Raw genomic sequence first — 26,940 nt, 5'->3', positions numbered from 1 at the left:
AGCACCGGGAACCGGGCAGGGAGCACCGGGGACCATCGGGAACCGGGCCGGGAACACCGGGAACCGGGCCGGGAGCACCGGGAGCCGCTCCTCCGCCGCTTTTTGGGGCAGGGCCGGGGGGCGGCACGGCCCCAGGGCTGGGCGCCCCCTGCCCAGGCTGCACCTGCGCCCCCAGCCCCAGATGTGTTATCCCAGGTGGGCTCAAAGCGTTTATTTCTCTTTTTTTCCCGTGTGGAGAGAGGGGGGAGAAGGGCAGGACCATCATCATCATCCTCATCATCATCATCATCATCCCTGGGTGTCACAGAGCCGGGGAATGGTTGGGTTGGGAAGGGACCTTCAAGGCCACCCAGGTGCCACCCCTGCCATGGCAGGGACACCTTCCGCCATCCCGCGCTGCTCCAGCCCCGTCCAACCCGGCCTTGGGCACTGCCAGGGATCCGGGGCAGCCCCAGCTGCTCTGGGACGATTATTGGGAATTCAGTGATGGGATTTCCATGGTGAGGGGCTCACGGGGGGCTGTGGCACACCCCAAACAGAGCCCGGTGAGCCCCCAGGAGGAGCGGAGGGGGGTCCTGGCTGTCCCTGCTGCAGAGGGACAGGGGAAGGGGCAGCTCACACCCCGGCCGCTGATAACAGCACAGCGCTGATAACAGCACAGCGCTGATAACAGCACAGCCATCCCCGTGCGGGCGATAAGAGCACCTGGAGCAGGACAAAGGCCTCGGCCAACAGCCCCCAATAAACCCGGACACTCCCAGGGAGGTGGGGAGCGGCTCTCCAGCCCTGCGGGCAGCCCTGACCTTCCCGCAGCAGGACAAGGAGCGGCACCGGAGCATCAGGACCCCCACCCGGCTGCAGGAAGGAGGGCTGAGGGGTCACCCTCAGGTTTGGGGTTGAACCCTCCTTCCCCCTGCCCTGGGGTTCCCGGCACAGAGCAGTCACGGCAGTGGAGCAAATATATATTATATTTAAAGAGAATCTGCTTTAATTCCTCGGAGAAGCCCTTTGCAGTCCGTGCACAAGCGGTGCCAGCCCCTCTCCGGGGCCCAAGTGCTCAAGCCACCCCGCTCCCAATTGTCACCCAGGCTGAGAACTCACCCAGCTCATCCCACCCACCCCCACCCCCAAATCCCGTCCATCCCCAGCCTGGCAGCGCCCCCAGCCCCCCAACCCGGCCCTAGGGTGGGGTGGGACCGCCCCGGGGGTCCGGGGGATGCTCCCGGGGGATGCTCCCGGGGGATGCTCAGGGGGATGCGGGGGTGACCCCACCGCACGGTGCCGGGGCTCAGGAGCGGGGGGACACGGGCCGGGACACGGGTGTCCCCGGGGGTCCCCGGTAGCGCAGGCGCGCGTGTTTCTCGCAGAACAGCTCGTCCCCCACCCAGAAGTGGCCGCGCATCTTCAGGCTGAGGCCGCAGTCGGCGCAGGTGTAGCAGGAGGGGTGGCGGTAGCGGCCGTCCTGGATCCGCACCGCCTGTGTCCTGCGGGTTTGGGGACAGGGGTCAGCCGAGCTACCCCGTGTGTCCCCAGGGTCCCCTCCCACCCGCCCTCAGCCCCACCGTGGGCTCGGAGCCATGGCAGGGATGGATCCTGCCCTGGCCCCACTCACACCCCGGGACCGCCCCCATTTTCACTCGGAAGGAGCAATGGCAGGGATGGATCCTGCCCTGGGGTCCCCGGACCCCCAGCCCCATTTCCACCCCTCCGGCAGTGACAGCCGGGGTGGATCCTGCCCCGGGACCTGCCCCACGCACACTCAGGATTATTTTATCCCCGCCGGGAGCAATGTCAGGGACAGACCCGCCCCGGGCCACCCCCGCACCGGGGAGCAGCCCCTTTTTGGCTTTGCCAGGAGGGATGGCAGGGGCGGACGACCCCCGGGACCCCCCCAGGCCCCCAGCCCCACTCACGCGATGCTGCTCCCGCACTTCTCACAGACGTGCAGCTTCTGCACCCCGGCCACGGGCATGCGGGCCCCGGCCGAGAGCCGGCTGGGGAAGGGGGCTGCGGGACCTCCTGGGGGGACACGGGGCCATCAGGGTCCTGCCACCCCCGTTCAGGACCTCCCACCGCCCTCCGTGCCCCCCTCACCTCCCTCCTCATCCTCCAGAGCCTCCTGGAGCAGGCGGAAGGTGCTGGATTGCCGCGGGGCCGCCCGCAGCTCCCGGTTCTCCTGCAGCATCTTGTAGACCTCCGAGTCCTCCTCCAGGCGCCTCATGGCCGGCTCCGAGCCCTGGCTGGGGGGCGCAGCCCGAGGGGAGGTTTTGGGGGGGTTCCCAGCACCCCGATTCCGGGATCCACCCGGCTGCGCCCCACAACCCGTCCTCCACCGGCTCCCTCCGCCCCGGAGCTGCCCCAGCCTGCCCGGCCCTCCCACGGCCCCTCCTGCCTGCAGGTGACTTAACCCTTTCCACGGGCTCGCTCAGCACCCACGGGTGACAAACCCGCGTGGGGACATGGGACTGGGGGTTTCCCTGCCATGGGGGTCCCCCCTTACAGCCCCCGGCCCGCTCCGTACCTGTGGCAGGTGCTGGGAGAGGGGGAGGAGAGGCGCCTCTCCCTGAGGCTTTTCGGGGGGTCCTGGGGGGCTCCGGGCTCCGGTGAGGGTGGGCGGGGGGGTGGAGGCAGGACGGGGCCCCGGGAGCTGCTCCGATGGCTCAGGGGTCGCTCCTGCCAGGGGGAGAAGTGAGGGGTGTCCCGGGGGCTGGGGGTGCTCACAGAGCCTCCCTGTCCCCCCAGGCACCCCAAGGACACCCGGAGCACCCCAAGGACACCCGGAGCAGGCCCAGGGGATTTCCCCAAGCTCAGATCTCCAGAGGGATGCTCCGTGGGGCAGCTGCTTCTCCTTCCCACCCAGGCTGGGCTCAGTGGGACCCCACAGAGGGGTCAGGGCAGCACCCCCACCCCACAACCCCGCGGCTGCGCCCCTCCCCACCCCTCCTCTCCATCTGCTCCTGCTCAGCGGCCCCGGCGAGGCCGGGAAGCGGAACCCCGGATAAGTGGAAGCCGATGTTCCCGGGAGCAGCTGCCACGCAGATGGGAACGAATCCCCCGTGGGCACAGGGACCCCCTGCCTGGAGCCGTGGGGAGGGAAAGGGGCAGCGCAGAGGCTCCGTGGGGTGAAGGATGAGCTAAAATTGGGCACGGGAGGAGCCGGGCCTTGGCCTCATCCCCGGCGGGGATGAGCGGGGGGATGCGGGACGGATCCCGGGGCCGCCACCCCCGGAGCACCGGGGCTCGGGTGGCAGCTCCGGGAGCGGCATCCTCGTGTCCCCAAGGCCGGGGCAGGGCTGGAGCCCGCGGGACAGGGAGGGACCCGCCGGAGCAGCCAAGGGGCGGCCGGGGCCGCGGCCAAAGGCAGCCGGGAAGGACCGCGGCGCTTCCCAATTTGGGCTTGAAAAACAAGAAAAAGAGAAAGCGGGGAGGGAGGAAAGGAGGGAGACGCCAAGCGCGGAGCCAGCGGCTGCCCGCAGGGAGGATGGGGCAGCCGCGGGCATCCTGGCACTGAGCTCGGGCTGGAGGGGGCATCCCGGGCATCTCCATCCCGCTCCCGGCGCATCCCCATCCCGCTGCCGGTGTCCCACCCGGTGCCGGTGTCCCACCCGGTGCCCCGGGCTGGCGGGAGCGGGGCTGGGCCTTCCCAAACTGGTTTGGCCTCCCCAGGCTGGCGCCGCTGCCAGGAGGAGCCAAACATCCCCGGGCAGGTGCGGCGGTGCCCGCGGGGCCGGGGAGGGGACACCGGCGGCACCCACGGGAGACGGGGACCCGGAGGGACGGCGGGGCTGGGTGGGGGTGCAGAGGGAGGGATCTGGGGGTGCAGAGGGAGGGATCTGGGAGTGCAGAGGGAGGGATCTGGGGGTGCAGAGGGAGGGATCTGGGGGCTCAGAGTGGGGTTGTTTGGGGGCTCAAAATGAGGTGGTTTAGGGGCTCAAAGGGGGGGAAGGTTTAGCATTGCAAAGGGGTTCAAAGCAGGGTGGTTTGGGGCTTAAAAAGGGGTTTGGGGGTTCAGAGGGGTGTGGTTTTAGGGTTCAAAAGGTTTTGGTGCACAGATCCCCCCCAGCATCTCTGCCTGGCCCCTGCAGCCCCCCCAGCTCCCTGCTCACCTGGCAGAGGCTGGGACAGGTGAACTCCTGCTCCAGGGGCTGTGAGCTGGGGGACAGAACAGCGACATCAGGGGGGTCCCCGGCCCTCACCCCCAGCCCACCCCCAGCCCGGTGCAGCCTTACCTGGCACTGCCAGGCGGGTGGGTGAGGGATGCCAGGCTGGGCCCGGGGGTTCTGGGGACACTTTGGCTCTCGCTCGGCATCCACAGCGTGTCCTGGGGAGGGGAGGGTGACACTGGCAGCTGCCACCAGCGCTGGCCGGGGGTTGGGGGGCGCGGGGGCTGCCCGGGGCTCACCTGGAAGCGCGTGGCCAACGTCTCCGGCGAGGTGTCCCCGTTGGTGTGGCTGGGAGGTGGCACCGGGGCCCTGAGGGCCAGAGGAGGGCAGCAGGGTTTGGGATCTGCCTCAGGAGCCTACTGTGACCCTTCTCTGCCACCCTGGTGAGGCAGCAGCTGGGTCCCCAACTGGGACCAGTTGGCCAGGGAAGAGCTGCCAGCGCTGCCTGGCATCATTAGCACCCAACTCCTTAATTAGAGAGCCGGGACAGGCTCCTGCGGGGATGGCACCGCACCCAGAGTCACCGCGGGTGGGGAAGCAAGGGACAGACACGAGGTTGGGGACCCCAGCCCCGTGCAGACACCGCTGGCACCCAGGGCTGTGTGTCTGGGCTGCCCCAGCACCCACCTCTGCACCTCCCTGGCACCCAGGGCCTGGTGCCTGACCCACCCCAGCACCCACCTCTGCACCTCCCTGGCACCCAGGGCCCCAGCACCCACCTCTGCACCTCCCTGGCACCCAGGGCCATGTGCCCAGCCTGCCCAGCACCCACCTCTGCACCTCCCTGGGTGCCCGGGCTGTCCCAGCACCCACCTCTGCACCTCCCTGGCACCCAGGGCCATGTGCTCAGCCTGCCCCAGCACCCACCTCTGCACCTCCCTGGGTGCCCAGGCTGGCCCAGCACCCACCTCTGCACCTCCCTGGGTGCCCGGCCTGCCCCAGCACCCACCTCTGCACCTCCTTGGGTGCCTGACCCACCCCAGCACCCACCTCTGCACCTCCCTGGGTGCCCGGGCTGCCCCAGCACCCACCTTTACACCTCCCTGGGTGCCCAGGCTGCCCCAGCACCCACCTCTGCACCTCCCTGGGTGCCCAGGCTGCCCCAGCACCCACCTCTGCACCTCCCTGGCACCCAGGGCCCCAGCACCCACCTCTGCACCTCCAGCCGGAGCTGCCCGGGGCTCTGCTTGATCTTGTTCTGCGCCTCCACGTTGAGCATCTCAGCCGTGCTCTCCCCATTGATGGTGACAATGACATCCCCCGGTCTCAGGTCACCCGTGGCCGCCTTCCCCTGCTCCGTCACCTCCGCGGAGAAGGGGACACGGGGCTGACAGCCCCGCTGACCCCCCCGTGCCCTGCAGCACCCCCAGAACCCCCAGAACCCCCCCCTGCCCTGCCAGAACAGCACCAACCCCTCTGCCAGGAGGGAACACGGCCTTGGAAACGACACCCGGAAATTTGGCCCAGCCCAGCCCAGCCCAGGGGCCACAGGAACCCCCCACCCCCACCCCACGCCGCCACCGGCAGCCGTGGGCCGTTCCCACGGAGCGGGATCCCCCACGGACGGCAAACAGGATCCGCTGCCCGGAGCAGCCCGGCCCGCCCGGAGCCCCGGCGGCTTCTCCGGGCCGGGGGGGGACACCCGGGGGTCCTACCTTGGAGACGGTGATGGGCTTCCCGAAATCTCTTCCCCCGGAGATGCGGAAGCCCCACGGGGCCGGGCCGGGCAGTGTCACCGTCACCGGCATGGCAGCAGCGGCTCTGGGCGGGCAGCAGCGAGGTGGCAGCGATCCGGGGGATGAGGCAGAGGGAACCCCCCTCCTCCTCCCCACAGACCCCACAGAGAGGGCCTCCCTGTCCCCGCTGCACCCCGAGGGTCCCCAACCCGGCAGCGCTTTCCTTCCGGGGAGGGCAGCCAGGTCCTGGCAGGGTGGCACCAGCCACCGCCGCTTCCTCTTGTCCCCCGAGGCTGGTGGCTTCCTGCCCCGGGGCAGGGGGGTCCCAGCACCCGGAGGTGCCGCTGAGACAGCCAAGGTCGTTCCCGGGAGCTGGAGCAAGGCAGGAAATCGGGGACGCCTCGGCAGCAAGGCCAGCGCTGTGGCCTGGCACAGCCGAGCCAGCGGCGTTGGGAGGGGAGGATGTGGCAGGCAGGGACGGGTTCTGCTCGCCACAGCAGGATCCGGCACCCAGCGGGGACCGGCAGCCTCAGTCCTTCATCCCACAGCAAATCCACACCGGGAAAGGGCGCTGAGGGTCCCCCCGGGGGTGGCGCGGGGTCCCCATGGCACCCCGGTGAGCGGGGCAGCTCTTAGCTCCGATGGGATGGGTGGGGATGGGCAGCCGCACCCCCTAAATCCACCCTAAATCCACACCAGATCCCATCCCACCCATCCCACCGGAGCCTGGGAGAGCTGGGCAGCCCATCTGGAACCGGGCACCCCATCCGGCACCGGGCACCCCATCCGGCACCGGGCACCCCGTCCGGCACCGGGCACCCCGTCCGGCGCCGGGCACCCCATCCGGAACCGGGCACCCCGTCCGCAGCCGCCGGGAATGTTAAAAATCCCAAGAGCACAAAGAGGGGCTTGAGAGGCTGCCCGGAAGAATTTCCTGGGCTGGGCTTCCAGTGCCGGGAGGAAACCCCAAACCCCAAACCCCCTCCCCATGCCCAGCCCCGCTCAGCATCCCTGGGCAGTGAGGGGACCCCCATACCCAGCTGGGCACCCACCCCAGACCCCCCGCGACAGCCCTGCGCGTTTTCTCCGGACCCTGAACCCCTTTAGATACTGTCCCCCAGCTCTCCCTTGTGTCCCCTTCTCCTGCACCCCCTCCTCCATCCCTGCACCCCTTCTCCAGTCCCTGCACCCCCCTTCGTGTCCTGCGCCCCTTCTCCATCCCTGTCCCCGGCTCTGTCCGTGCTCCCCTGCTCCCCTCCTCGCCCCCCGCACCCCACCCGTGTCCCCGCTGCCTCCCGGCTCTGTCCCCGCCGCACAGCGACCTCTTTGTGCCCGCGGCGCCCGGTGGCACCGCCTGGCACCCGCGGGACGGGCGATGCCAGGACGCGCGGGGACGTGGGGACACGGCGAGAATCCGGGCACGCGGGGACTTGGGGACACGGTGGCGGCGGGACCTGCCCGCACATCCCTCTGCACCCCCGGGCACCGGGACCCCCCGACGGACGGACACCCCCCGCGCCCCCCGCGCCCCCCGCGCACTCACCGGGGCGGCCCCGCGGGGCTGCGGAGCCGAGCGCGGCCCCGGGACGGCGCCGCCTCCTCGGGAGGAGCCGGACCGGGCCGGGCCGGGCTACAGGAGTGACCCCCCCACCCCCACCCACCCCCGACCGGGCCCGCCCGTGGGCGTGGGGGGATCCCCGCGGCCCCACGCCGCGTCCCGCCGCCGCTCCCCGCCCCGCAGCTCCGGTGGGACGGGTCCCGGGAGCGGCTCCTCCCCAATCCCGGCGCTCTCAGAGTCGGGCTGAGCTGAGCTTTAATGAAAAGAAGCGAAGGCGACTCCCGGACACGGCCCCACATCCCGGGCCGCGGCCGTCACGGTCGGGCCCGGCACCGGACAGACCCCCGGGGCGACCCCCGGGGCGGCGGCAGCGGGCAGCGGTGAGGAGGGGGCGGGTTCAGCCGCCCCGCGCTGGGGGGATTAGTCCCTGTTAGAAGCAGCCCCATAGGGGCGGGAGGGAGCTGGGGGCGCTTCACCCCCGTGGGGGGACACGGCGGGGACACAGGGGAAGCCCCCGGCCCCACTCCTGCCCCCGGGGTCCCTCGTGGCCGCGGGTCACACCGGCGCCACGTAATTCCCGGGGAAAGTGCCGAATTTCTGCGTCCTCCTGGACACTCCTGCGGGTACAGAGACGCGAGAGGCGGTGAGGGGCGAGGGTGGCACCTTGTCCTCATCCCTGTCCCCAAGGCGATGGCCACGCACCCACGAACCAGCCGTCGTCGCATTGCTGCATGACATCCACCCGGTCCCCTTCCAGCAGCTCCAGCTCGTCGGCGTTTTGGGGCCGGTACTGGTAGAGCGCCCGGTACCTGCGAGACAAAGCGTGGGCAGAGCCCACCCACCCACGGTCCCTCGTGGGGACACCGCGCCCCGGGGACGCTCCCGGCGCTGCTTACGGGGTCCAGCGGATTTCGGAGCCGTTGTGGGACGGGGCGGGCTCGGGGCGGGCGCTGCTTTGTGCCGCGGGGCTCGGGCGCTGTGGGGGGACAGGGTGGGCTCAGGGCGGCACCCCCAGCCCCAGCGCTGCGGGGCACGATGCCAGGGTGGGGGGCACTCACCTGCTCGGGGGTCCAGGCGGGACGCCAGGGCTCCCGGGGGTGGGCGGCCGCAGGGTGTGGGGGGCTGGCAGGAGCCACCAAGGGGCTGGGGGTGCCAGCGTGGGGCAGCTTTGGGGACGGGGGGAAGGTGGCACCGGGGTGGCGCGGGGAGGACGGGCCGGAGGGAGCCTGGGGGGTGCGGGGACCGGGAGAGCGCTGCGGGGACGGGGAGCCGGCGGCGGGGCCGGGAGAGGCGGGGATGTCCTCGGCGGTGCTTTTGACCCGCGGCTCCTTCAGCACCTGCACGTAGGTGGCGGGGAAGATGCCCTGGCGGCTGGTGCCCGAGATCCGCCCCTCGTACCAGTTCTCGTTCACCCGCCGCACCAGGCAGATCCGCTCGCCCTGCCGCGGGAGCAGAGGGCGGGTCAGCACGGAGCGGCACGGAACGGCACGGGATGGCCCGGGATGGCCGGGATGGCACGGAACAGCCCGGGATGGCCGGGATGGCATGGAACGGCCCGGGATGGCCGGGATGGGCCGGGATGGCACGGAACGGCCCGGGATGGCCAGGATGGGCCGGGATGGCTGGGATGGCCGGGATGACCCGGGATGGCCAGGATGGGCCGGGATGGGCCGGGATGGCCGGGATGGCCCGGGATGGCCGGGATGGCACAGAATGGCCCGGGATGGCCCGGGATGGCCGGGATGACCCGGGATGGCACGGGATGGGCGGGATGGGCGGGATGGGCCGGGATGGCCGGGATGGCCGGGATGGCCGGGATGGGCGGGATGGCCCGGAACGGCCGGGATGGGCCGGGATGGCCCGGGATGGGCCGGGATGGGCCGGGATGGCCCGGGATGGGCGGGATGGGCGGGATGGCCCGGGATGGGCGGGATGGCCCGGGATGGCCCGGGATGGGCGGGATGGGCCGGGATGGCACGGAACGGCCCGGGATGGCCGGGATGGGCGGGATGGGCCGGGATGGGCCGGGATGGCCCGGGATGGCACGGGATGGCACGGAACGGCACAGGATGGCCCGGGATGGGCCGGGATGGGCGGGATGGCCGGGATGGCCCGGGATGGCCCGGGATGGCCGGGATGGCCGGGATGGGCAGGATGGCCCGGAACGGCCCGGGATGGGCGGGATGGGCCGGGATGGCCCGGGGTGGCCCGGGATGGCCGGGATGGGCCGGGATGACACGGAACGGCACGGGATGGCCGGAATGGCTGGGATGACACGGAACGGCACGGGATGGGCGGGATGGCCGGGATGGCCGGGATGGCCGGGATGGCCGGGATGGCCGGGATGGCCGGGATGGCCCGGGATGGCCAGGATGGCCCGGGATGGCCGGGATGGCCGGGATGGCACGGAACGGCCCGGGATGGCCGGGATGGGCGGCGATGGCACGGAACGGCACGGGATGGCCCGGGATGGCCCGGGATGGCCGGGATGGCACAGAACGGCCCGGGATGGCCGGGATAGCCCGGGATGGCCGGGATGGCCGGGATGGCCCGGGATGGCCGGGATGGCCCGGGATAGCACGGGATGGGCAGGATGGCCCGGAACGGCCCGGGATGGCCGGGATGGCCGGGATGGCCCGGGATGGCCGGGATGGCACGGAACGGCCCGGGATGGCCGGGATGGCACGGGATGGCCCGGGATGGGTGGGATGGCCCGGGATGGCCGGGATGGGCCGGGATGGCACGGAACGGCCCGGGATGGCCAGGATGTCACAGCACCGAGCCGCACTACCTTACGAAAGGAGAGCTCCACGTGCAGATCGCCTCGGAAGTTGTAGAGCGCCAGCGCCTCGCCGTATTCCAGCACCTGGAGCGTGGGAGCCTTGATGGGCTTGGGCACCTCCGTGGGGGGCAGGATCTGGGGGGGCACGCGGGTGAGGGGCAGTGCCAGCACCCCCCGGCCCCGCTGTCCCCTCGCAGCCCACGCTCACCTCCACGTAGTTGGAGGGGAAGATGCCCACGCGGCCGTGGTGCTCCCCCTCCAGCCAGTTCCTGTCCACCTCCTTGTGGATGTAGACGATGTCACCCTTCTGCAGCGTCAGCTCCCTGCGAGGGACACTGTCACAGCTGCCCGGGGGCACGGAGCCAGCCCGGCTTGGCTGGCAGGGCCACCCCCGTGCTGGGGCTCCCCCAGTCCCCATCTGTCACCCCAGGGCCACGGTGGCACCCCAGGAGTGACCCCAGCGCTCACTTGGGAGACTCGGCTTGGAAGTTGAACTTGAGGCGAGCAGCTTTCATCTGGGAGGGAGAGGAGAGGTCACAGGGAGACGCCCCCAATCCCAGTCCCAGCCACCCCAAATCCCACACGGGTGGGACCGTGCCAGCCTCACCTTTTTCTCCTCCCTCTTGACGGCCTCCACGGGGTCCCCCAGGTCTGACAGGCTGGGGAGGGTCCCCGGCCTGAGGGTGTCTGTGGAGAGGGGGATGTCACCAGCTGGGGTGCTTGGGGTGCCCTATGGCAGGGCTTGGGGGGCTCAGGGGGCTCAAGGGGGGCTCACCTCTGCCAGGGCTCCGGTCACTGGCCAGCCCCAGCCCACCCCGCTCCATGCTGGGGGTGACAGGGGGGCTCCACAGCCGGTGGGGGGACAGGGGGCTCCTGTGGGGTGACAGGGGCTCAGAGCAGGGCTGAGCCTCCTCTCCAGCCCTGCTGCCACAAACCCTCCCTGGGGGAGGGCAGGACCCTTGGTGCCACGGAGCGGGATATCGGGGTCCCGTGAATTGCATGGACCAGCACCCCTGGGTCTCATGGACATCAGGGACCCTCAGGACTCCTGTACCCCATGGACCAAACCCCCTGGAACCCCGAGTTCCACAGACCAGCAATTCGGGGTTCTCCAGGACCAGGATCCTCGGGTCCCATGGATGAGGATATCGGGGTCCCCCAGAACCAGGATCCTTGGGTACCATGGATGAGGATATCGGGGTCCCCCAGAACCAGGACATGGATGAGGATATCGGGGTCCCCCAGAACCAGGATCCTTTGGTCCCATGGATGAGGATATTGGGATCCCCCAGAACCAGGACATGGATGAGGATATCGGGGTCCCCCAGAACCAGGATCCCTGAATTCCATGAACCAGGATATTGGGGTCCCCCAGACCCAGGATCCTCGGGTCCCATGGATGAGGATATCGGGGTTCCCTAGAACCAGGATCCTTTGGTCCCATGGATGAGGATATCGGGTCCCCCAGAACCAGCATCCTTTGGTCCCATGGATGAGGATATCGGGGTCCCCCAGACCCAGCACCCCGGGATCCCACGGCCCAGAACCACTGGGTACCCCAGTGTGAGGACGCCGGGGTCCCCCAAAACCGGCTCTGCTCTCTTCACCCCCCCAGCGGCTCCTCCCAGAGGCAGCCAGGCGGGACAGGTCCGAAGTTTTCCGGCAGCGCGGCCCCGCTGCGGCCGAGCAGGAAGCGCCGGGGAGGGCTAATGAATAACCCGCTCCGGGGGGCACTTAAAGAGCCCAAATGCACCCCCCAAGCTGGAGGAGGGGTTGGGGATTGGGGGGAGCCACCCCCCGTGCGCCCCGGAGGGTTACGGTAGGTCCTACAAGGGGAGGCGCTTGTTGGTTTGTTTGTTTGTTTGTTTGTTTGTTTGTTGTTTGTTTGTTTGTTTGTTGTTTGTGTGTTTTCCTCTCGCTGCCGCGGCACGGAGGGGTCGGTGGGGACACCCCGGCACCCCCACCCCCTTCCCGGGGTGCCCATCCCATCGCGGGGCGCTCCGGGACTCGCGGGGACAGCTGTGGGGACACCGCTGGGAATCCAAGCGCCGTCACCTCCCGTGGGACGGAGCCAAAGGCCGGGACGCGCTGTCCCTGCTCCAGGGACAGGGAAAGGACCAGCCCCGCTCCGCTCCGGTCCCACCCTCCGGGCAGCCCGCCCGGCGCCGCTCCCACCCGTGCCGGGCTGTGGGGGACCGTGGGGCCACCGCTGCCACCGTGGGGGGGTCCGCGGGGATCCCGTGGGGGATGTCTGGGGACTCGCACCCCGCGGGACGCTGCGGGGACAGCCCGCCCGCCACCCCCAGAACGCGCTCCTGACCCTCTCCTCGAGTGGGCACGGGGGGATTTGGGGATTTGGGGATTTGGGGGCGCGGGGCGGGGGGCGCTGAACTCACCGAGCAGCCGGGGAGGCCGGAGCAGGGGAGCGAGCGGTGGGAGCAGCCGCCGGGCTCTGCCGGGAGGAGCGGAGGGGGTGGGAGAGAAAAATTCATCATGCGGGAGGCCGAGTCTCGGCGGGAAGCGAAGGAGCCCAGCCCGGCTGCGCCAATGGAGCGGCGGCCGGACGGGCGGGAGGCCGGGCTGGGTCCTAGAGCCCCGCGGCCGCGGCTCCAGATGTGCGCGGGGCCAGCCGGGCGGGCACCGAGCTCTGCGCGCATCCAGATGTGCGGGCAGCTGGCCCGCCTGTTCACCCGGCTGTGCGGGCATGCAGATGTGCAGGGCTCCAGTCGTGCACGCGTCCATCCAGTTGTGCACACATCCAGCTGTGCACACATCCAGCTGTGCTGATCCAGTCGTGCACACATCCAGTTGTGCACACATCCAGTGGTGCACACATCCAGCTGTGCACGCATCCAGCTGTGCACACAACCAGTTGTTCACACATCCAGCTGTGCACGCATCCAGCTGTGCACACATCCAGTTGTGCACACATCCAGCCGTGCACACATCCAGCTGTGCACGCATCCAGCTGTGCACACATCCAGCTGTGCTGGCATCCAGTTGTTCACACATCCAGCCGTGCACATATCCAGCTGTGCAGGCATCCAGTTGTGCACACATCCAGTTGTTCACACATCCAGCTGTGCACGTATCCAGCTGTGCAGGCATCCAGTTGTGCACACATCCAGTTGTTCACACATCCAGCCGTGCACACATCCAGCTGTGTTGGCATCCAGTTGTGCACACATCCAGTTGTGCTGGCATCCAGTTGTTCACACATCCAGCTGTGCTGGCATCCAGTTGTGCACACATCCAGCTGTGCACACATCCAGCTGTGCTGGCATCCAGTTGTTCACACATCCAGCTGTGCTGGCATCCAGTTGTGCACACATCCAGTTGTGCACACATCCAGCCGTGCACACATCCAGCTGTGTTGGCATCCAGTTGTGCACACATCCAGTTGTGCACACATCCAGCTGTGCTGGCATCCAGTTGTGCAGGCATCCAGTTGTTCACACATCCAGCTGTGCACACATCCAGCCGTGAGTGCACCCAGATGTGCACGCACCCATCCGAGCATTAATCCAGATGTGCACGCACGCATCCGGCCACGCATGCATCCAGCTGTGCATCCCACCACGTGCACGTCCCAGGCCTGCACAAAGGCCGAGCCCACAGCTGGGTGTGCCCACAGCTGGATGTGCCCACAGCTGGGTGTGCCCACAGCTGGGTGTGCCCACAGCTGGATGAGCCCACAGCTGGATGTGCCCACAGCCGGGTGTGCCCACAGCCGGATGTGCCCACAGCTGGGTGTGCCCACAGCTGGATGTGCCCACATCTGGATGAGCCCACAGCTGGATGTGCCCACAGCTGGGTGTGCCCACAGCTGGCTGTGCCCACAGCTGGATGCCCTGCGGGCACCAAGGGGCAGCAGGAGGGGTCTGCAGTACCTGGCGGGGGCCCCGGCGCGTCTCCATGTCCCTCATGTCCTTGTCCAGCTCGTGGCTGAGCTGCTCCAGCTCCTGCTCCAGCAGCACCTGCGGGGGCAGGACGGGGCTGGCACCGCCCGCGGGCACCGGGACCCGCTGCCACCCCCTGCCACCCCCTGCCACCCCCTGCCACCCCCTGCCACCGCCGCCTCACCTCGATGGACCGAGCCCGCTCGGGCCGCGCTGCCGCCGGGCTCTGGAAAGGGCACGGGGCCGGTCAGGGTGTGCCCACCGCCGTGCCCACCCCCTCCCCGTGTGCCAGGGCCTGCCCACCTGCTCCCGCGGAGAGAAATTCCCCGGTTCGTAGTCGAAAATGCTGCCAGGCTCGGCGGTGGCACCGCTGCCACCCCAGCGGGTCCTGTGGAGGACGGGGGGGGTTCAGCCACCGCTGTCCCCACCCCGTGGGCACCGCGCCCCCGTGCCACGCTCACCAGTCCGTCCCGTTGGGCATTCCGGGGGGCTCCGCTGGGGCCGAGCCCCTCCTCCGCGGCTTGGGGGGCGACGGAGGCGCCGTGGCGGGGCAGGAATGGGTGTCCCAGTCGGGCTCTGAGACGGGGGAGGTGAGCGGGCGCCGAGCCGTGCCCGCTCCGTGCCACCCCCGCGTGCCCGGCCTCACCTGGCAGCTTGCGGTGGATCTGCCGGAACATGCTGCGGTACCAGTCTCGGGGGCTGTCGACGCTCTGGGGGGGGACAGTTGGGGTGGTGAGGGGGTGACAGCGGGGTGACACCCCCGCCCTGCGCCCCCACTCACCGAGCGTGAGGCGAGGGGCATCCCCGTCTCGTCCACGGGCCCGATGCCATCGTACTTCACCCAGCGCCTCTCCCGCCGCTTGCTGTCCTTGGTCCAGGTGGCCGAGCAGCCCGGGGGGCACGCGGGGGCAGCCCTGGGGCTGGGTGAGGGGTGGGCGGGCATCGGGGTGCTGGGGGCTTTCGCCTCCTTGGCTGGCCAGGTCTGGTACCACTCATTCACTGGAGAGAAGGTGGGCACGGCTCAGGTGGGCACGGCTCAGGTGGGCACGGCTCGGGTGGGCACGGCTCGGGTGGGCACGGCTCGGGGGAGCCCCCAGGGTCTCCCCAGCTTGCTCGGGGCTCTCTGTACCTGAGCTCTCGGGAGCTCCCTGGCTGTTCTCCGGGTCATGGAAGTGGAAGTTGAGGGTGTTGGAGCCGCGGTGGCGGATGACGGGCACCTGTGGCACAGGGAGGGGCTGGCACAAAGGATTGGGGGGTGCAGCCCCTCCCGAAGCTCCCAGCATGTGCCAGCCCCCAGCGCCACTCACCCGTGTCACCGTGCGCTGCGGGGACACCTGCAGAGGTGGGTGGAGGGGGGGAACGTCCCCCACTGCCGTGGCCGGGCTGGGCTCGGGGGGCAGGAACCGGCCCGCCATGCCCGGGGGCACCGGGGATGGTGCCCGGGGGCTGCCCGTGCCCTGCGGGAAAAGCAGCTGTGCTCACGGGGAGTCCCGTGTCCCGGTTTTCTGGGCATTCCCAGGCTTTGCCAGAGCCATGGGGGCTCGGAAGACCCCCAGCCCCACTGCCGGCAGCATCCCCCGTTACTCGGAGGCGCAGGAGCGGGTGACAACCGCGGTGGCAGCGTCCCCAGCTCAGGGAGCCTCGCGGTGCCAGGGGAAGCTCAGAAGCAGCCCTGGCACGGGTCCCCACCGCTCCAGAGCACCCGGCCCTGCTCCTGCCCGGCTCTGCAGGGATGGATCCTCCTCGGGAAGAACACGCCCGGAGCGGGCCGGGGCGCTGCCCGCACCGCCCTCCCATCGCCCTGGCATCCCGGGCACTGCCCTCCGCCCGGGCACGCGGCGGCAGCAGCGTCGCCCGCCCGGGAGCGCTGCCAGGGCCGGGAACACGACAGGGCAGAAATATTTCCCCGCCCTGCAGCGCAAACAAGGAGGGAGAGGGGACGGAGGGACGCGGAGCCGGGAACGAACGCGCGGCCCAGCCCGGCACCGCCCGCCGGGAGGGCGATGCTGTGACTCACCGCGGGCCGGCCGGGGGGCACCTGGGGGGCACGGGACCCCCGGAGCCCTTCCCGACACCGGGATGGCTCCGGAGGCGAGCGCAGCACCGGGGACTTAGGGGGACACCTGTGCCCTGGCTCGTCCCTTCGGCCCCAGCCCGGCAGCGCCGCTCCCCGGTGCCAGACCCCGCCTCAAACGGGGCATCCCGGGGGGCTGCCGGGGGGTGCCAGCCGGGCACGGTGCCTTCTGTGTGTGTGTGGGACCCCCAAATCGGGCTGGCGGCCCCTCGGCTCCGCTGGAGGCTCGGCAGCCCCGAGGCTGTAATTAATGTTAATCACCCCCGTGGGGAAACTGAGCACCGGGGAAGGATGTGCCCCGGGGCACAGAAAGTGGGGTGCAGGCTTCCATCCCCCCAGGGCACCCCAAAAACCTCCACGCCATTCCCAGCGCAGCACCCGCACGGGGCTCGGCCCCATCCTTCTCCTCCTTTCGAGTGTCCCCCAAAACCTGTCCCCGGGGGTCTCCTCGGGGCCTCCCCTCCTCGCCGACCCCCCCAGCCAGCTCTTACCTCCTGGCCGGTGCCAACGGGGGTCCCCGGGAAGCGCCGGGGTTTTGGGGAGCAGCCCCGGGGCGAGCAGGACGGAGCTGCGAGCGGAGGGAGGGAAAACCCACGGCAGGAACTTGGCCGGGAGAAGGAGCGGGGAAGGTCTCAGCGCATCGCGGGGGGCTGAGCCCCCCAAGAATATCCCCCGGGAGCGGCGGGAGGCTCCGTCCTGCCCGGCGCTGGGTCCCCGTGTGCCCCGGCACCCCCGGGGTGCGCTGCCCCCCCAGCGCTCCCCGCTCTGGAGCGGGGCCGCCCATTCAGAGTTTCCAGTGACATTTCCAGGGATGGGATCCAGGGAACGGAGCCAAGGGGCTGAACTCATCCCGCGCCCCGCGCACGCGTTCCCGAGCACCGGCCCCCGCTTACGAAACGGGGCGAGCGCGGCCTCGCCGGCCCCCCGCGCGATGGAGACGGGGGCTCGGGGCGGTTTTTGGGGAAGGATGGGGAGGGAAGTGCCGGCTGGAGGTCGGGACTGTGCTCCTGCGGACCTCCGAGCGCCGGGATGGGGCCAGGGGGAAACAGAGCCCCCATCCTCACTGCCGCCCACCTTCCCACGGGTGACCCTCCATGCCCTCCATCCTTTCAATCTCTCCATCCCGCAGGGATTTGGGCACTGGGGACCCCCATAAGCCCCCCGTGCCCTGCCTGTGCCCCACCTCACCCCCTCCAGAAGGGGATTTAGGGGGGATTTTGGGAAGAGGGTGAGGAAGGAAACGCTGAGAGGTGAGGACCGAAGTGGGGAGTGGGGTCGGTGCTCCTGTGCCCACCCAAGTCCTGGCGTGGGGCACAGAGCAGAGCCCCCATCCCCACTGCGCCCCTCCATCCGCTCCCCCCGCCCATCCCTAAGGAATCCGGGCACGGGTCCCCCGCGGGACACCGGGGGGACACCGGGACACCCCCGTGCCCTGCCCGGCCCTGCGGGTGCCCCGTGCCCCCCTCGCCCCCTCGGGCAGCGCCCGCAGCACTCACCCGCCGGCCGCTTCCTGCTCCCCTGAACTGCTGACACCCCCAAAACGGCGCTGCCCCAGCCCTTCCTCATCCCGTGAGCTCCCACGTCAGCTCTCGGGGGCATGGTGGCTTCGCTGCCACCCCTCGGTCCCCTCCGAGCCACCGCCCTCTGCTGCTGGGGACCAGCGGGGCGATGGCAGCAGCCCCGGCTGGCTGCGGTTCTGCGCCCGGGGGACACCGGGGACACGCACGGGGGACACCGGGGACACGGAGGACACACACAGGGGACACGGGGGACACCGGGGACACACTCAGGGGGCACGGGGGACACGGGGGACACACACAGGGGACACCGGGGACACGGGGGACACCGGGGACACACACAGGGGACACGGGGGACACACACAGGGGACACGGGGGGCACAGGGGACACACTCAGGGGACACACACGGGGGACACACACAGGGGACACACACGGGGGCACACACAGGGGACACCGGGGACACACACAGGGGACACGGGGGACACGGGGGACACCGGGGGCACACACGGGGGACACACACGGGGGACTCTGGGGACACGGGGGAGACACACAGGGGACACCGGGGACACACTCAGGGGACACAGAGGACACGGGGGACACCGGGGACACACACAGGGGACACGAGGGACGCGGGGGACACAGGGGACAGGCTGTCCTCCCCCCTCCACGGCCCTGGGGGACGCAGCTCCCACCCCAGTGCCGTAGCAATGAGGGAGCTCCTTGGTGCCAGCTGGGGACGCGGTGGCGAGGCCACAGGCTGGGGACAGGGGCTGATCCTGCTGGAAATGCCCGGGGTGACAAGGGCAGGGCTGCCAAGGGGTGACCGTCCCCTCCAGCCCGACACCCCCCGCCCGAAGCCGCGCTCACCTCGGGCTCCGCGGGCACCGGAGCCTCCGGCCGTGCCTCGGTGCGTCCCTCCCGCGGCTCCCGGCGCCAGGCTCCGCTCACGGATAAATAAATATTGAACGCGCGGCCCGGCCGGGATGAACAAAGGCCGAGTGTTTCCTGTTTGCTCGGCGCGGCCGTGCCACCCGGGAACGCGCGGCCGGGCCGGGATGCTCCGGGATGCTCCCCATGTCCCCATGTCCCCATGTCCCCAATGTCCCCATGTCCCCAATGTCCCCATGTCCCCAATGTGCCCATGTCCCTGTATGGTGTCCCCATGTCCCCAATGTCCCCATGTCCCTGTACTGGTGTCCCCATGTCCCCAATGTCCCTGTACTGGTGTCCCCATGTTCCCATGTCCCCAATGTCCCCATGTCCCTGTACTGGTATCCCCATGTCCCCAGGTCCCCAATGTCCCCATGTCCCTGTACTGGTGTCCCCATGTCCCCATTGTCCCCATGTCCCCAATGTCCCCATGTCCCCATGTCCCTGTACTGGTGTCCCCATGTCCCCATTGTCCCCATGTCCCCAATGTCCCCATGTCCCCATGTCCCTGTACTGGTGTCCCCATGTCCCCATTGTCCCCATGTCCCCAATGTCCCCATGTCCCTGTACTGGTGTCCCCATGTCCCCAATGTCCCCATGTCCCTGTACTGGTGTTCCCATGTCCTCATGTCCCCAATGTCCCCATGTCCCTGTACTGGTGTCCCCAATGTCCCCATGTCCCTGTACTGGTGTCCCCATGTCCCCACGTCCCCAGTGTCCCCATGTCCCTGTACTGGTGTCCCCATGTCCCCAGTGTCCCCATGTCCCCATGTCCCTGTACTGGTGTCCCCATGTCCCCAATGTCCTCATGTCCGCAATGTCCCTGTACTGGTGTCCCCATGTCCCATGTCCCCATGTCCCCAATGTCCCCACATCCCCGTACTGGTGTCCCCAATGTCCCCAATGTCCCTGTACTGGTGTCCCCAATGTCCCCAATGTCTCCATGTCCCCATGTCCCTGTACTGGTGCTCCCATGTCCCCAGTGTCCCCATGTCCCCAATGTCCCCATGTCCCCATACTGGTGTCCCCATGTCCCCATGTCCCCAGTGTCCCCATGTCCCTGTACTGGTGCCTAAAACCCCCACAATCCTCCCTTCTGGCAGCCCCTCACCACCCAAAAAAGTCACAGTGGAGCGCGCTGACTGTGTCAATTTTTAACTTTTTTTATCTTTTTTTTCCTCCTTAAAGATGACTCCGATTTACATCGAGACAGTTCTAACAAATTCATTCCTTGTTTCACAAAAAAAAAAAAAAAAAGAAATTATATTAAATAATTTCTGCCAATAAATAACATTTTCACCATTTTTTTTTCTCCTTTCAACAGAACTAAAAAAAAAAAAAAAAAAAAAAGCAAGAAATAAAAATAAAAATTAAAAAGGAGGCAGTCTCCAGGCAACGGGCGTATGATCCTTCAGCATCGAGAACCCTAAAATCAGCATCACTGCACCCCTGGAGGGCTTCAGGTCCTCCCTGGCCGAGGTTTGGTGGGATCTGCGTCCCTGCCAGCCCCCCTGGCCAGGCGGGATCTGTGCCAGAGGCAGCCAGAGGGGTTCTCCCAATCCCAAAAAGAAAATGAAGCTTGAACTCAACCCACCACCCGCCCCATTGCCGACTCCCCTCCTTGGACATGCACCTTGCTAGAACATGCAATAAAACCCAGGCTGCGGGAGGTGGGGCTCCCCCTGGATTTGGGGGCTCCCTGGGGTCGGGGGGTCCCCCTGGGGCTCCCCTCGATCCCGGTGTCCAAGCTCCAGGTGGCAGCCGGGAGGGGAAGGGACGGGTGGGAGCGCGGAGATGGGGTCAGAGACAAGCCCAGCCCCGAGGCGCTGGATTTGGGGGGAAAAGGGGGAATTTGGGGCGTTTCTGGATTGGTTTTTTTGGTTTGGCGTGGTGGGGATCCGGGGCAGGGAATTCTGCTCCGAAGCTGTGGCCAGAAGAGGGGAAGGGGGGTTTGGGCTCGGGGCTGTGGCTTCAGGGAGAGGGGGTGTTAATTGAGGGGGTAATTAGCACCCAGAGCCCCATCGCTGCTCCTCAGCCCCTCGGGAACTGCTTCAAAGGGAAGAGGGGACCTGGTTGTGTGACACCCACACCTGTCAGTGCCACAGGGACAACTTCCAGCCCTTGGCCACCCCCTCTGGGGATGGGGCAAGCAACTTCCAGCCCTTGGCCACCACCTCTGGGGATGGGGCAACCAACTTCCAGCCCTTGGCCACCACCTTTGGGGATGGGGCAACCAACTTCCAGCCCTTGGCCACCACCTCTGGGGCTGGGGCAACCACCTTTGGGGCTGGGGCAACCAACTTCCAGCCCTTGGCCACCACCTTTGGGGCTGGGGCAACCAACTTCCAGCCCTTGGCCACCACCTTTGGGGATGGGGCAACCAACTTCCAGCCCTTGGCCACCACCTTTGGGGATGGGGCAACCACCTTTGGGGCTGGGGCAACCAACATCCAGCCCTTGGCCACCACCTTTGGGGATGGGGCCACCACCTCTGGGGCTGGGGCAACCAACTTCCAGCCCTTGGCCACCACCTTTGGGGCTGGGGCAACCAACTTCCAGCCCTTGGCCAACACCTCTGGGGCTGGGGCAACCACCTTTGGGGATGGGGCAATCACCTTTGGGGCTGGGGCAACCAACTTCCAGCCCTTGGCCACCACCTCTGGGGCTGGGTCAACCACCTCTGGGGATGGGGCAACCAACTTCCAGCCCTTGGCCACCACCTCTGGGGCTGGGGCAACCAACTTCCAGCCCTTGGCCACCTTCTCCAGGGCTGGGCCGCTGGGAAGGTGCAGCCCCACCGGCCTCGGGGGTAAGTGGGGACAAAAGCCCCACCCTTGGCCACCGTCTCCAGGGCCAGGACAAGGAACATCCAGCCCTTCTCCAGGGCTGGGACGCTGGGAAGGTGCAGCTCCAGCAGCCCCAAGGATCAGGGGTTGGATCTGAGCCCCCAAAACACGAAGCACAAGGTCCAAAAGGAATTTGGGGAGGGGGAATCGGTGATGCCAGAGCAGGAGAAGAGGGTGGGGGGACAAACTGCCAACAAAGCAAATCCCGCTCTGTGATGGGCCGGGCCCTGCTGACCCCCCCCAACGCTGGGAACAGGGGGGTGCCAGGCTCGGGGTCCCGCAATTCCCATCCCAAATATCCCGACTAAAACCTGGCTGCTTGGGGGAGGTCCCAGCCTGGGTCAGCACAACACGGCCGAACATGCACGGGCAGCCCCGGGCACGGTCTGTGTGCCCGGGTAGCACACAGGAGGCCCTGAAAGGACAAAGAAATACTCACAGACAAAAGGCAATTTGGCCCCACTCCTCGGACTGGGGGGAGAGAAGCTCGCTCCAAACATCTCGCACTTTTCGCAAAGCGGTGGGCGTGTCGAAAAAAAAAAAGGGATCAAAGGGGAAATAAAAAAAAACAACAAAAAGAGAAAAAAATAAAAAAAAAAAGAGGGGAAAGTGGAGGCATGTGACTGAAAAGCGTGGAAACCCAGCGGTCTGCTCACAGAATCCTAAACAGCCCCGTGGGATTAGGTGACGTGTGATGCTCAGACAATCTGAAAGCTCCCTGGGAAGTTGCTGTTTTCCTCTGGCGCTGGAACCGCCGAGGGAAGACGGCAAAATCCAGGGAAAGCCTTGGCAAAGATCCCCTGGGAGAGGCTCAGCCCTGCCCGCGGCTCCCACGGGAGAAGGGGGACAGGGAGAGTGGGAAGGGGCTGCTCCAGGAGCTGCTGCCTCGGCCCCAGGACACGGCCACGGCTCACACGGGGAGGGAATCCCCAAAACCCTTCCCCAGCACTCCCAGGCTAAGGGAGAGAACGCTCCAAAATCCCTGACAACACCCAGGGGATGAACCCTGGCAACCCCCAGGATCCCTGTCCAGAACACCCTGCCAAAATTCCTGCCAGACCCGCTCGCTTCTGCCTTCCAAGCCCTCCCTGCTCCCCAGTCCAGGGCGCTGTCACCAGCACCCAGCCACATCTCCCAAACCCGGCACTGCCCCACCCATCTCATCCCAAATATTGTCAGCAGCAGGGAAAAGCTCCTCTGGAACAGCCACACACCTGGGGGACAGGGAGGTGGCACTGGGGGGGACCACGCTGTCCCCCCACACCCCAAACTGCTCAGCAAGGGCAGATTCCAGAGCTGGGAACAGGGAATGTGCCCTGGGCTGGGCAGCTGCAGGCTCCAGGGTAGAAATCACCCCCTTCTCCTTTAAAACTCAAGCCCTGCAGCTTTCCCAAGGATCATCAGAGATAATTCCTCTGCTCTGACTCAGAGGGATTCCCAAGGGAATTCTGCTGCACAAACTGGCTGCTCCAAGAGGAAGAGCCACGACAAGGGGCAGCACTTCCCCCACCTTCTCCCCGTTTTCCTTTGGGACTCCTTCAGCTTTGGGATGAAGCCGAAATCCTGAAGGACAAGGTGCTGTGACATGTTAACAGCCCTGGAGCCCTTTGGAGCTACCCCTGGCTGTCACCTTGGAAAACAGGGATGGATCCCAGCAATCTGCCTTCCAGGGAATTGCTTGCTAAAGCAGCAGCTGCAGGTAGGCAAGAGGTGGAAGAAAACAACAGGAAAAATCTGGGAAGAAAACAGGTGTGTAAAGGAAAACCAACCCAACCGTATCCTGAAGGGAAGGACCTGCTTTGGAAAGCTCAGGCTAACTCCAAATTGTGCCAAAGCCAACGACCCAAGTTGCCTGGTTTGACTGATTTTTGCTTTTTAATCCAACCCCCTCCGGCAGAGGTCTGACCTCTCGGGGAGGGCAGCTGGACAGCACAACACTCCCGGGATGCTCTAGCAGTTGGATTGGTTTCTAAACCAAAAGGAAAAAAAAAAAAAAAAAAGGACATTTTTATATATAAACATAAATTAAAAAAAAAAAAATTACAAAATGGTCGCTTTCTTACAGAACGGATGCGGACTGGATTTATGGACGTGCCTCCAGGTGAAGTTGGTTTCTCCCCTTGCCCCCACCCCACCCCGATAATAAATAAATAAAATCCGTGGAGTTTTGGATCCTGTGGCGGCGCAGCTGGCGGCGTTACTGGGGTTTCTTGCCCGTGCCGTTCTTGTCGGCCGAGTTGGAGGTGAGCAGGCTGACGGGGCCGTCCGAGTGCAGCGAATCCTTGCGCGGCGGCATGCGCTCGTTGATGCGGTCCAGCCCCCGCGCCTCCTCGAAGCTGCGGATCTTGTGCTGCGGGGAGAAGCCGCGGATGGCTGCGGAGGGAAGGGAGAACCGTCAGCACCGGGTGTGGATGGATCTGCCCCCGAGGAGCCCTCCAGCACACGCCAGACACCAACGGGGACAAGTGGAGGGGATGGGAAGCACCTGTCTGGATTTGGGGATTTTTCACAGAGGTTTCGGCGCTGCCAAAGCTTTGCCGCGGCAAAGTTGAGGATTCGCTCTGCTCCCTAAGAGGAGTTTTGTTTTTAGGGAGGTTTAGGATTTGCTCTGCTCCCAAAAAGGAGGGTCTTGTTTTTAGGGAGGTTTAGGATTTGCTCTGCTCCCAAAAAGGAGGGTCTTGTTTTTAGAGAGGTTTAGGATTTGTTTGCCCCCTAAGAGGAGTTTTGTTTTTAGAGAGGTTTAGGATTTGCTCTGCTCCCAAAAAGGAGGGTCTTGTTTTTAGGGAGGTTTAGGATTTGCTCTGCTCCCTAAATTGAAATTCTTTTTTTTTAGGGAGGTTTAGGATTTGCTCTGCTTCCTATTAGGAATGTTTAGGATTTGCTTTGCCCCCTAATAGGAGGTTCTACTTTTTAGGGAGGTTTAGGATTTGCTTTGCCCCCTAATAGGAGGTTCTACTTTTTAGGGAGGTTTAGGATTTCCTTTGCTCCCTAAGAGGAGTTTTGTTTTTAGGGAGGTTTAGGATTTGCTCTACTTCTTAAGAGGAGTTTTTTTCCTTTTTTTTTTTAGGGAGGTTTAGGATTTGCTTTGCCTCCTAAGAGGAGGGTCTTCTTTTTAGGGAGGTTTAGGATTTGCTCTGCTCCCTAAATTGAAGTTCTTTCTTTTAGGGAGGTTTAGGATTTCCTCTGCTCCCTAAAATGAGGTTCTTCTTTTTAGGAATGTTTAGGATTTGCTTTGCCCCCTAATAGGAGGTTCTACTTTTTAGGGAGGTTTAGGATTTACTGTGCTCTCTAAACTGAGGTTCTTCTTTTTATGGAGGTTTAGGATTGGCTCTGCTCCCTAAGAGGAGTTTTGTTTTTAGGGAGGTTTAGGATTTGCTCTACTTCTTAAGAGGAGTTTTTTTCCTTTTTTTGTTTTTAGGGAGGTTTAGGATTTGCTCTGCTCCCAAAAAGGAGGGTCTTGTTTTTAGAGAGGTTTAGGATTTCCTTTGCCTCCTAAGAGGAGGGTCTTCATTTTAGGGAGGTTTAGGATTTGCTTTGCCCCCTAAGAGGAGTTTTTTTTTTAGGGAGGTTTAGGATTTGCTCTGCTCCCTAAAACAAGGTTCTTCTTTTTAGGAATGTTTAGGATTTGCTTTACCCCCTTATAGGAGGTTCTACTTTTTAGGGAGGTTTAGGATTTACTGTGCTCCCTAAACTGAGGTTTTTCTTTTTAGAGAGGTTGAGGATTTGTTTGCCCCCTAAGAGGAGTTTTGTTTTTAGGGAGGTTTAGGATTTGTTCTACTTCTTAAGAGGAGTTTTTTTCCTTTTTTTTTTTTTTTTAGGGAGGTTTAGGATTTGCTCTGCTCCCAAAAAGGAGGGTCTTGTTTTTAGAGAGGTTTAGGATTTGCTTTGCCCCCTAAACCAAGGTTCTTCTTTTTAGAGATGTTTAGGATTTGCTTTGCCTCCTAAGAGAAGGGTCTTCATTTTAGGGAGGTTTAGGATTTCCTTTGCCCCCTAAACCAAGGTTCTTCTTTTTAGGGAGGTTTAGGATTTCCTTTGCCCTCTAAGAGGAGTTTTGTTTTTAGGGAGGTTTAGGATTTGCTCTGCTCCCTAAAACGAGGTTCTTCTTTTTAGGAATGTTTAGGATTTGCTTTGCCCCCTAATAACAGGTTCTACTTTTTAGGGAAGGTTTAGGATTTACTGTGCTCCCTAAACTGAGGTTTTTCTTTTTAGAGAGGTTTAGGATTTGCTCTGCTCCCCAAGAGCTTTTTATGGAAGCAAGCAATGGTTTGGGTTGAGAGATTAAAATCATCCTGTTCCACTATGCCAGATTCAACCTCGGATACTTCCAGAGATGGGGCAGCCACAGCTTTTCTGGAAATACCATCCCGCCACCCTCACAGGGAAGAATTTCCTCCCAACATCCCAAACCTCCCCCTCTTTTAATAGAATAGGAGGAACTTGATAAACCAGACAAGTGCTTGCTGTCCCCAGAGAGTGAAATCTCAGGAAAATTTCAAAGCTGAAAAACACGACACTAAAAAATAACAATTAAAAAGAAAATGAAAACTAAAAAAAAAAAAAAAAAAAAAGGCAAAACCCAGAACGACAGAACAAAGACACCACCACAAGGCTCTGAACTCCGACACAAACCACACACTGCAACACCAGGAGAGGGAACAGCTAGTCCTTGGATCACAAAGGCAAAATTCTTGCATGACCAGGAGACACACGGGCAGATTTGGGAGGGATGAATCCCACTGAGGAATTTCATGTCCCTGTTCCATCACCGCGGGGACGAGCACGTCACCCTCGCCCTGATGACACGGACCAAATGTGAAACTCCTTTGTGCTACGGAGAATTTAAGGAAAAGGAGGCTGTGCCAAATCTTTTACAAGGACTTGGCTGGCTCACAAACAACTTCCCTCTGTAGAGCTGCGTGGCCCCGCTCGGCATCGAGGAAAAATCCTCATGGATCTGTCGTTCCTACACCCTACAGGCAGAGAATTGCCTCTCCACCTTGGCCTACCTGTGGGGAAGGCAGGGATTACACCAGCACCACAAAATCCTGTTTTCTGAGGGTTTTGATGATGCTGGCAGATTGCAGGACCTCAAGCCCAAGGTCTGGAGCCTCCGCAGCAGGAACCGCTTTGGCGACTCCAAATTAAGGTGTTCCACTAAGGAACAAACTGTTCAAGCTGAAACAGCCTTGAACCAAACCCCTGGGTATTTTTTCCTTCCCAGCAGGGCCTCGTCCTCCCCCACTTCTGGTGATGCAAGAGTAAAAAGCTTCCGTTAAGGGCTGGTAAAGCTCTTTAAAATGAGCGCACGCACACACGGAGATGATTTGAGTCTCTCGCCGGGTTCTAGCCATACCTTCCCGTGCCTCTACCGCTTCTACTGTGGCTGCAATACAGAAGAACAGTGGCATGCAGAAATGAAGACAGGGAAAAAAAAAACAAAAAACCAAAAAAACAAACCAAAACAAAACAAAAAACAGAAAAAAAAAAAAAAAGA

General features: G+C 64.9%; 3 protein-coding genes across 56 annotated transcripts in view; all 3 read right to left on the bottom strand.

Moving 5' to 3' along the window:
- Positions 1 to 950: 950 nt before the first annotated feature.
- On the bottom strand, positions 951 to 7,698 carry PDLIM2 (PDZ and LIM domain 2). Its single transcript, XM_041720585.2, has 10 exons — positions 7,383 to 7,698; positions 5,819 to 5,924; positions 5,315 to 5,466; positions 4,403 to 4,472; positions 4,230 to 4,321; positions 4,107 to 4,152; positions 2,522 to 2,673; positions 2,095 to 2,240; positions 1,914 to 2,019; positions 951 to 1,484 (listed from the first exon to the last, which is right to left on the bottom strand). The coding sequence occupies exons 1-10, from the start codon at positions 7,694 to 7,696 to the stop codon at positions 1,289 to 1,291; spliced, it is 1,380 nt and encodes a 459-aa protein (XP_041576519.2). The 5' UTR covers positions 7,697 to 7,698; the 3' UTR covers positions 951 to 1,288.
- Positions 7,636 to 17,887, bottom strand: SORBS3 (sorbin and SH3 domain containing 3). Of its 5 annotated transcripts, none has more exons than XM_072917664.1 (18): positions 17,649 to 17,887; positions 15,386 to 15,535; positions 15,208 to 15,313; positions 14,860 to 15,077; positions 14,725 to 14,788; positions 14,540 to 14,654; positions 14,382 to 14,466; positions 14,263 to 14,304; positions 14,070 to 14,156; positions 12,576 to 12,631; positions 10,955 to 11,052; positions 10,787 to 10,866; positions 10,648 to 10,694; positions 10,388 to 10,502; positions 10,189 to 10,314; positions 8,294 to 8,836; positions 8,100 to 8,206; positions 7,636 to 8,014 (listed from the first exon to the last, which is right to left on the bottom strand). In XM_072917664.1, the coding sequence occupies exons 2-18, from the start codon at positions 15,491 to 15,493 to the stop codon at positions 7,870 to 7,872; spliced, it is 2,142 nt and encodes a 713-aa protein (XP_072773765.1). In that variant the 5' UTR covers positions 15,494 to 15,535; positions 17,649 to 17,887; the 3' UTR covers positions 7,636 to 7,869. The 5 variants fall into 5 exon arrangements, with proteins under 5 accessions (XP_072773765.1, XP_072773768.1, XP_072773766.1 ...); XM_072917667.1 differs by lacking the exon at positions 17,649 to 17,887 and having other exon boundaries at positions 8,294 to 8,373; positions 8,456 to 8,836; positions 15,386 to 15,503; XM_072917665.1 differs by lacking the exon at positions 17,649 to 17,887 and having other exon boundaries at positions 15,208 to 15,295; positions 15,386 to 15,517.
- Positions 17,888 to 19,739: 1,852 nt separating this feature from the next.
- The window catches only part of PPP3CC (protein phosphatase 3 catalytic subunit gamma), a 44,195-nt gene continuing 36,994 nt past the window's right edge, over positions 19,740 to 26,940 (bottom strand). For 2 of the 50 annotated variants that reach the window (XM_072917556.1, XM_072917600.1), the window contains 4 exons: positions 26,758 to 26,829; positions 21,321 to 23,819; positions 20,817 to 21,257; positions 19,740 to 20,732 (listed from right to left, as the gene is read on the bottom strand). In XM_072917556.1, the coding sequence (XP_072773657.1) occupies positions 23,644 to 23,819; positions 26,758 to 26,829 (248 nt within the window). In that variant the 3' untranslated portion in view covers positions 19,740 to 20,732; positions 20,817 to 21,257; positions 21,321 to 23,643. Of the gene's footprint in view, positions 20,733 to 20,774; positions 21,258 to 21,278; positions 23,820 to 26,757; positions 26,830 to 26,940 lie in introns of all 50 variants that reach the window. The other 48 variants (XM_072917601.1, XM_072917602.1, XM_072917603.1 and 45 more) reach the window with 46 other exon arrangements.

Source organism: Taeniopygia guttata, chromosome 22, assembly GCF_048771995.1.
Source record: "Taeniopygia guttata chromosome 22, bTaeGut7.mat, whole genome shotgun sequence".
Classification (NCBI taxonomy): domain Eukaryota; kingdom Metazoa; phylum Chordata; class Aves; order Passeriformes; family Estrildidae; genus Taeniopygia; species Taeniopygia guttata.
This window is presented reverse-complemented; position numbering and strand designations above follow the sequence as displayed.

What these genes read in the sequence shown, in the direction of transcription:
- SORBS3 (XM_072917664.1), bottom strand. Translation starts at nt 15,493, where the DNA reads ATGGCGGGCCGGTTCCTGCCCCCCGAGCCCAGCCCGGCCACGGCAGTG. An exon ending in CGCAGCGCACGGTGACACGG is followed by an intron (nt 15,314 to 15,385) that starts GTGAGTGGCGCT and finishes CCTTTGTGCCAG; the next exon opens with CCCCTCCCTGTGCCACAGGT. An exon ending in CGACGACGGCTGGTTCGTGG is followed by an intron (nt 8,015 to 8,099) that starts GTGCGTGGCCAT and finishes CTGTACCCGCAG; the next exon opens with GAGTGTCCAGGAGGACGCAG.
- PDLIM2 (XM_041720585.2), bottom strand. Translation starts at nt 7,696, where the DNA reads ATGTGGGGCCGTGTCCGGGAGTCGCCTTCGCTTCTTTTCATTAAAGCT. An exon ending in CGTTGGCCACGCGCTTCCAG is followed by an intron (nt 4,322 to 4,402) that starts GTGAGCCCCGGG and finishes TCCCCTCCCCAG; the next exon opens with GACACGCTGTGGATGCCGAG. An exon ending in CCTGTCCCAGCCTCTGCCAG is followed by an intron (nt 2,674 to 4,106) that starts GTGAGCAGGGAG and finishes TCCCCCTGGCAG; the next exon opens with GAGCGACCCCTGAGCCATCG.